Source organism: Podarcis melisellensis, assembly GCF_964234715.1.
Source record: "Podarcis melisellensis genome assembly, chromosome: 3".
Lineage (NCBI taxonomy): Eukaryota > Metazoa > Chordata > Lepidosauria > Squamata > Lacertidae > Podarcis > Podarcis melisellensis.
In genome coordinates, this window is record NC_138530.1 from 18,247,174 (window position 1) to 18,256,524 (window position 9,351).

At 42.9% G+C, this 9,351-nt stretch overlaps 1 protein-coding gene across 1 annotated transcript in view; it reads left to right on the forward strand.

The window, feature by feature from the left end:
* Positions 1-6,983, forward strand: part of TTL (tubulin tyrosine ligase) — a 32,724-nt gene extending 25,741 nt beyond the window's left edge. The window contains exon 7 of the mRNA XM_081904279.1: positions 54-6,983. Coding sequence (XP_081760405.1) covers positions 54-168 — 115 coding nt within the window. The 3' untranslated portion in view covers positions 169-6,983. The remainder of the gene's footprint in view (positions 1-53) is intronic.
* The last annotated feature ends 2,368 nt before the right edge of the window (positions 6,984-9,351 follow it).

Genomic DNA, 9,351 nt, shown 5'->3' on the forward strand with positions numbered 1-9,351 from the left:
CTCAATCAACTTTTCTAATTCAAACTTGTCTCTCCTCATTTTTTATTTTTTAGGAAACTTTACGCAGAGCTATGCCAAGGTATAGTGGATGTAGCCATCTCTAGTGTCTTTCCTCTTAGTGACACTGCACAGAAGCAGAGCCAGGAACCAATATTTATTAAGTTGTGATGATGATCACATTTTTTTAAAAAAAACTGTCCACCCAAAACACATGGGAGAACTGCAGCCTACGGATTTTGGGGGGGAAAGAGGAAGCCTGGATCGATCATTTCACTTGCTCACCAGGCAGAAAGGATACAGAACGATGTCTCGGAAATTTAGAAGGGAAGCCAAGTTTCCAAGAAAAGTCCAAAATGAACCAAAGCTGTCTCATCAACGCTGTGTGTGTGTGTGTGTTTTGGAACACCTTTGCTTTTGAAAGGATTCTTGCAATGGAAGGAAATTCTGTAGGAGAGCAGCGCAACAGTTCTGCTTTCACGTGAGCAAAAACAGGGACGTTTTGTTTTTCGCACCCCTCCAATGTAATAAATTATTTTAGCAAAGCATTCTTCCAGGGATTCCATGGCTTGGAGGTTTTGTCAACTTGACGTACTGTTATGTGGGTATTGTTTTGTTCTGTTTTGTTTCCTTCCTTCACCTGCTGCAGTTCTAGTGCCTTAGCTTTGTTCCCAATAAGTAACTTATTTTATTCTTACTTTGTTCTGTAGCTTTTCTTTTTTTAAAAGCTGTGGGGTATAAACTGTTCCTTTAAAAATTGTTATATATGTGTGTGTGTGTTGAGTTTTAAAAAAACCTGTGGGTTGTTGTTTTTTATTGAACATTACAACGTGCAGAAAACTAACCTGAAGGACTGCTATCTCCCTTTGACTCCCACCCCAATAATGCAGGAGTGGCCATTGTTTGGCCATCCAGATGGCGCTGGACTACAATTCCCATCATCCTTAGCTGTTGGCCATTCTGATTGGCGCGGATGGGAGTTGGAGTCCAACATCACCTGAAGGTTCCGTCATCCCTGCTCTAATACAAGCCGGCACAACTCGTGACTTATACAAGTCAAGGCAACCAACCTTGTTCCTGTGGCTTGGCAGACCCTTGACAATCTCTCTCTGTTTGCAGACTCAGGCAGGCAGCTTTGAAATGAAAGGTTTATTAAGACTGCAGTCTTATGTTCACTTACCTGTAAACTCATTGAGACTGATTTCTGCGTGAACATGCAAAGCGTTGGGCTGTATGCCTCCGAGAGGTTGCCGTGCATAGTTGATAATGGGCAGCATTTAGCTTGGTTGGCCAGAGGTTTTGCAGGCCATCCTTAATGTAGCTTCCATCTGCTATTCCTCAGGATCTGGTATTGCTTTTTTAAAAATAGCAAAAATGGCACTGAAACCATAGCACGTGTGTCCTAGTATTAGGACCTTTCCCCCCCAAAACGTTCACATCATTTAGACTCCAAAGCTCTGTGTGTCATTGGCTGCAGAACCCTTTTCACCACCTTTTGTCTTTTAACTGTTTTCCCCCTTTGACTTTTTTGGTTCGTTTTATTCATATTTCTTAAAGAGGGGGGATCACTGGAAAGGAACATTGCCATCTTCTTCTGTTGCATTAAAAAACCCATCCTTTTGCATATCTCTTCATCTTATTCTAATGCTTCTGAAGTTCCAAAATACAGGCCACTGTTCCCTTTCCTGTTTGACAGATGTTGTGGCTTGGTTCAGACGTCACAGCCAAACCACAGTTTGGTGGTTGTGAACCAACTTGGAAGTTCTTATGCTTCCTCCGTTCCCTCATATTCCATGCCACCATTTTGGTTTGCAGTAGGTATAATTCTCCATGATTGCCCAGTGAGCAAACTGTGGTCACCACAGCCACTGGTTTGAGTCTCAACCAGTATTGACACAAACCATGGTTAGGAGACTTTCTATGGTTTGTGATAAAGCAGTTTTTGCCCAATTTGGACCTTACGGCAAATTAAGTCTACTGTGAACTAGGTGGGATGGAGGGAGCAAACCCGTTCGCAACCGTGAAATAATTGCTCTCTGCCATTATTTCTCAGAAACAGTTCTGTATAGTTTAGAACTAGCAACAACATTGCATCCACAAGACCATCCCATAAAATAAATTATTTTAAGATTCAGTTTATTATATAAAGAAGCTGGCATTTGGAAGTTCTGGGTTCAACCATAAACATACTTACATGTAAATAAGGCTGAGTGCAATAGGGGGAAAAAGATGCTAGAACTTTGTTTTTAAGGTAGTCGCTATGGTCTCTTAGGAACCCAAGAGATAGGCTAAATTAGATCTCGTGTATCATCTGCTACACTTGTGGTATCCTCAGAATGCATAATATGACATGAGATACTGATTGCAAACATACTACCCGGTCCTATACATATTTACTTAGAAATAAATTCTGCTAGCTTCAATGGAACTTGCTTCACGTTTGAGAGCTTAGGATCAAAGCTTCAGCTTCAATATTCAAGAAAGCTTTGCAAAAATGTCTGAGCAAAGCGTGGTGAGCTATAAACTATTAGGTCTTGTACTCAGACTTGTGCTTGAGATTGCTCAGCTTTGGGGTTCGGCTGTGATTGCACACTTAAAACAAACATTAACTGCTCTGCATCTATGACTCTTGTTGCCCTTGCAGACTTGGCTACAGAAGCATGCCTTCGACATTTTATCAAACCAGATTAAGTTGCCTGGCAAGTCATTAAAATATTCGGGTGACAAATTTGTAAGTTCTTCAGTGGCGAAAAGGTGCTTCCGACATACTTAGGTTAATGTAGTGTATCCCCTTTGGAACTAAATGCAATTGCTCTGGCGTAGGTGGGGTCAACTTCTAACCAGCCCTTGTTCTTGGGGTTTAACAGCATCTTGATGACGCTTACTGCTGCATTGTAAACATGCTGCCTTTGCAAATCGGCTTACTACAAGAGGCCAGACCGAGACAGTCCCCCGCTGCCTGCTATTCGGTTGGCAACTCTTGCTGTATTTTGGATTGGATTGCATGCCATTTTAGACCATTGCTCCCTATCAGCGTGAGGCCATTGTTCCTATGGTAATATGGCCTCCCCTCTGAATGGAAAATGGCTCCCCAAGCAAAGATGGTGGAAAGTGTCTTCTGCTTCCCTAATATGGAAGAGGCATTTACTGGCAGAACAGGGTCAAAACAGGTTCGCATCCACCAAGGCAGAACATGCCATAACCCACTTCAGAAAGTATTGGCTAGAGGAGAAGATGTGAAGGCCTCACAAAGGCTGGGTGGTCTGGTCCTCCGATTGACTGCACATTGCCTCCACTTGAAGGGTTATTTTCTGATTTTGCTTATGGAAGGAGAGGACACTGTGAATTGTGTTGGGCTGTGTCTTCAGAGTCTGATTCGTCTATCAAAGCAAGATCTTCTGGCCTAGAAGATCTGGAAATGGGAGGTGATAACTTCCCTGAAGGCGCTTCCTCTTCACTCTTGTCTTCCTCTGAGCTCGAGGGCAGACTGAGCCCTGAGAACATTTGTCTCACCTGGTATTGTGTATTCTGGTTGACAGTGCCTTTCCACAGTCTCAGGCATGTATTCTAGCACTGAGCTATGGAGCTTCTCCTTTACAGAAGCTGCTATGGGCTTTCTGTTTGCTGCAGAGGATTTCTTTTGGGTTGCAGAGTCAGTTCATGCAGGATGCTAAGCCCACACATTCTGAGTCTGCAAGAGCAGAGAGCACACCTTGACACTCATCCAGTGCTCTCCTGTGGCAAATATTGCGGGAGAATCTTTGTATAGTGAAGAGTGGCATCTAGACTTCTTTTTGCAGAAGTTTGTCCACCATGACTGATCACCTCATGGAGGAAGGAGGACCTCAACAAACCTAGTATTGCCCAAAACATTGCTCAAGAAACCACTGCTGTAAGGCACTGGAAATTTTTCAGGTCTCAGATTAGACATTCAGCCACTCAGATTTTAATAGTGAGGGGTGTATAAATATTGAATGGTTTTAGGATTGTGGCATGATAAACTAAGAGGTACATGGAAGGAAAGTATACATTGTTGTCTCCTCTCTCCTGCAGCCTTCTGAAAGGCCTTGTGGAATTGGGAAAGGGGGCTGATGGGGGACAGGGAATTGGCCAAACTTAGGTTGGGGTCGACCCAAATTCAGACAATTCTCCCTTTCCTCCAGGAGCCCAGGTTGTTTCAGAGATTCTCCTGAACATTTCAAGATAGTTGTAGAGGGGGGAGAAGACAGGAAACTTTCATTTCACAGTCTTCCTTAAATTATCTTAGGCTCTAAGCCCATGACTTCTGCTTTATGTTTCTGTCTATTGAGACTTTATTGTTGATGTCTTCATTTAAACATTCTTTTTGTATTTTTCCTCCATTCATTGTCATTTGTCCCCACCATCTAATTGCTAACACTGTGTTTGTTGTTCCATAAACTAACTGGATTCTCCCCCACAATAAAAAATCACTGCTATACGTAATTTGATAGCTGAGGAGAAAAGATGTGAACTGTTGATGGAAGAGTTAAAATTTCCTTGGATTATTTGCATTTAGTCCCTTTTTTGCAAGTAGAAGAATGTATAATGCAAATTTGGGTATTCAAACAAATTTTTGAACATCCAGTACATTCATAATTCATTGCTGATATGACTTGAGTAGGTGACCTATAGTTATAAATGCATTTACATGACCATGGGCTATAGTTCTCTAATTTTAGAAAGTAAAAACTAGATAATAAGAGATTTGGATGGTGGGCACTTTACCAGCTTTTGGAGAGTTTCCTGAAACTACCTTTGCAGGCAGACTTTGTATGACAAAACGCAGCAAACAAAATGTGATGCACAGCATGACTCTTACGAGTTTAACAAATGCAGAATAACAGGACAGCACTTAAAAGGGTCTACTTGTGGACTTAGAATTTCTGCCCATTGCTATGAAAATTCCTTTTTGTCTTTGTAATGTTCTGTGGGAAAGCCTTGTTTAGGAACACAAATATAGCACATAAGTTTTTTTGCTTTTCTTAAAAAAAGATCTCTCTTTAAAAAAAGGGCTGTGTTCCAATGTAAGACAATTATGTGTATGGCCTCTTTTGATATTCGGGGATATCTTTTCTACGCTATAACTGATTTGTGTGTCCTTTGTATTGTGGTGGAATCATGCATCCTAGAAACCTTGTTGTGTTGTCAAAATCCAATGACTTGCAGATCTTTTTTCCAGTAGGATTTCGGAAACGGTTTTCTGCTCAGCCAAACCTTCAAAGCAATAAGAGAAGGGAAATTCAAGTACTAAGGTGTATATACCCACGTTCTTAGTGCAAATATCATGTACATTTGTTCCATAAAATGACTGAAACGTACAGTAGATAGTGACAAGATAGACTTAAATGCAGGACGTGATTGTGACTTGAGTGAATGGACGAACAATCTGAAGCATCACTTTCGCAAAAATGAAAAATGGGTACATTGTGCCCCTCTCCAGGTGGAGAGACATGTTACCCAATTTTAAATGCATAAATAAAAAGCCCAACCGTTCTGTGAAAAAGCCCAATGCGAATAGATTGACATTTTTTCATTTTAAAGTTAGTGGTGTACTCTGTCAATTCAATACAGTATTTAGTGTAATCTTTCCTGGAGCAATTTGTCTTAGTTTTGTATTGGATACAGGATTGCAGCTCAGTCTGCAATCCTGTATCCACTTACCAGAGGATAAGCCTTATTCAACCCAGTGGGACTTACTTCTGAGTAGACACATAAAGGATTGCCCTCTTTTCTTTAATTTCTGGATGAGGCCTACTCTGTTGAGTTTTTAAAAGGATTTGCTCAAGTGGTCCATCCCGTGAAGAATGTGTAATTTACTGCTGAGGAGTTAGAAAACTCAATTTCTGCAGCAAACAGTAATTTAAGACCTAGAAGATGCTTAAAAGTAGATGCTCTTTTTAAATGCAAGCACTTTTAGAAACAATTGCCAGAAACAATAGGTAAGAAAATAAAAGCATTTAGGCTATCCTCCTAAACATGTTTACTTGGGGAGCAAGCCCCATTGAATACAGTGAGACTTGCTACTGAAATAAAACATGCATAGGATCAAACTGTTACTCAGGGGTTTCCTTCTCAGATGGTTTCCACTGGTGACTGACATTTGCCCTCTATCACTCTCCTTACAAGATATTTTAGGCTCTGGCTGAATCTCAAAAGCACTTTTTGGAAAACGAAAAGGGGTAAAATGGCCACAGCAGGAAACTGGAAAAGCTGTATGAGAAAGACTGCTTTTTAACCAGTGGCTTGGCCACTATCACTCCTGACAGTGACTCTGTGCCTTCAGTAGCTGAGCAGAAATTCAACCGGTGTAGCTTTACCCTACTCTAGGCTGCTCCTATTGAATTTCTGCCCGTTGTGAAACTGTTGAAGGAACGGCAGGGCCTCTTTTACGAAATGGGTGGCACCCTTTTAGCAAACAGCAGTCCTTTATATACAGGATCTGATGAGAAACAGGGAAAGGAGACATACCCACCTTCTTCCCATCAGGATTTTCTTTTCCAAGTGGATTAGTGTTTTAGCTCATAGGGAAAATATCCTATATAAAACTACCCCTTCTGTGCTAAAAACTCTAAAATGTGCTCCTACTACAATTTAGGTGGTTGGCATGCAAGTTATTACAAACTCATTAATGATGTTCCTGACCCCAAAACCAGTTTCATTCATGTGGGGAGCCTTGCATTTTGCCCTGTATTTGAGAGTCCTCAATACTGAATGTGTATGAATGGTCAATGCATGTCTCATTCTCTGAGCATTGTCTGTTTAAAAATAAAAAAGATTCTGAAACCATGTCATATACACAGTGTCTGAAGTTACATCATATGGATCTTTCATCTTCAGAATATTGTAGCGATTTTTGTGTCTGATGAAATATGTGACTGTAAGCAGTGCATGGTTTGCTGACATTCGTATTCAAACCTCTCCCGAGCAAATTAAAAATATAAGCGAATTAAAAATATAAAACCTAATTTTACTTGTGCGTTCGTCTCTTTCTCTAGAAAAAGCAGGATTAGAATGCGTGGGAGCACAGGGGTATACAAACAAGGAGGTAAACAGCTTGTCTTTCAAGAATTTTTTGAAGTCCCTCGGTCAGCAAGGGGCATATTCTTAATGTAACAGAGAGGCTAAGGCAGGATCCTTACCCTCCTCTTCTGTATTTAGCCATAAACCTACATCTCCTTTGAAGCATTTCCCTGGTTAAATATGTGAGAGAATTATGCATCCGCAGGGAATTACAGTAAGCATTTAGGAAAGGGATGAAGAACCTATTTTGTTGGAAGCCACCCAGAGTGATTGGGGAAACACAGCCAGATGAGCAGGGTATAAACAAATTACTAGCACTGTGGGTTAAACCACAGAGCCTAGGACTTGCCGATCAGAAGGTTGGCAGTTCGAATCCCCACGACAAGGTGAGCTCCCGTTGCTCGGTCCCTGCTCCTGCCAACCTAGCAGTTCGAAAGCACGTCGAAGTGCAAGTAGATAAATAGGTAGCGCTCTGGCGGGAAGGTAAACGGTGTTTCTGTGCACTGCTCTGGTTCGCCAGAAGCGGCTTAGTCATGCTGGCCACATGACCCGGAAGCTGTACACCGGCTCCCTTGGCCAATAAAGCAAGATGAACGCCGCAACCCCCGAGTCGGCCACGACTGGACCTAATGGTCAGGGGTCCCTTTACCCTTTACTACTACTACCATTGTGGCACTCAAAATGCTGCTAGACTCCAACTCCCATCAGCCCTGCCAGCATAGCCTATGGCCAGGGATGATGGGAGTTGGAGTCCAGCAACTTCTCACATTTTTTTATAAGTATCCCCCTAAAACACTCCCTCGAAGGCCGGCCCAGGAGTTTTTGCAGCCTGAGGCAAAACGGAAAGTGCTGCTTTTCTGAACAATGGCATTTCCCCTGCAGCCCCCACCCCTGCCATGCACAAGCGCACTGGCCCTATGCACCACCTTGCCACCTCTCCCCATAACGCATCTTGTTGGAGCACAGGCGTTCTGAGACTGGTGACACTCCAGGCCAGCCACCATAGTGCTGGTACAACTGCGGGGGGCTGCAGAGGAGGCAGATCTGCCTTCCAAGGAGCACGCTGCAGCTGCCACAAGAGGGGATGCGATCCTTGGAGGCTGGATCTGCTGTCCTTGTGGTTCCTGCCGCCCAAGGCAGCTGTCTCACCTGGCCTCATGGGTGGGCCGGCCCTGTCTCCTATAATAATAATAATTTTTTATTTATACCCCGCCCATCTGCCTGGGCTTCCCCAGCCACTCTGGGCGGCTTCCAAAAAAATATTAAAATGCTGTAATACATCAAACATTGAAAGCTTCCCTAAACAGGGCTGCCTTCAGATGTCTTCTAAAAGTCTGGTAGTTGTTGTTCTCTTTGACATCTGGTGGGAGGGTTCCACAGGGTGGGTGCCACTACTGAGAAGGCCCTCTGCCTGGTTCCCTGTAACTTGGCTTCTTGCAGTGAGGGAACCACCAGAAGGCCCTCGGTGCTGGACATCAGTGTCCGGGTAGAACGATGGGGGTGGAGACGCTTCTTCAGATATACTGGACGGAGGCCGTTTAGGGCTTTAAAGGTCAGCACCAACACTTCGAATTGTGCTCGGAAACATATTGGGAGCCAGTGTAGGTCTTTCAAGACCGGTGTTATGTGGTCTCGGCGGCTGCTCCCATTCACCACTCTAGCTGCCGTGTTCTGGAGTAGTTGTAGTTTCTGGGTCACCTTCAAAGGTAGCCCCACGTAGAGCGCATTGCAGTAGTCCACGCAAGAGATAACTAGAGCATGCACCACTCTGGCAAGGCAAGCCGCAGGTAGACTGCTCCTGCTCTCTCTCCACTGCTAGACCTTGGCGGTTACCAGAAGATAACTGTATTTAAACTGTAACCTCGAAATAACACTAACCAGATACCTATGGGAAGCCCACATGTGAATTCCCAGCAGCTGACATTCAGAGGCATTATGGGCGACATTCCAACTAACTTTTACCCAGGACAGACCCACTGAAATCAATGGACGTAACTTAGTCAGGTTCATTCATTTCAATGTGTCTGAGTGAAAGTTAGTTGAATACCATCAATTGCCTCCAGCAGCAGAAGTAAAAGGTAAAGGTAAAGGTAAAGACAACATGCGGGACTGTCCCAAAACATTCTTTAATGTGTGACATTTTAATGTATTTTTAATCTTTGTTGGAAGCTGCCCAGAGTGGCTGGGGAGACCCAGCCAGATGGGCGGGGTACAAATAAATTATTATTATTATTATTATTATTATTATTATTATTATTATTATTATTATTATTATTATTATTATTTTCTGCTGCCTGATGCAAAAACAGGAAA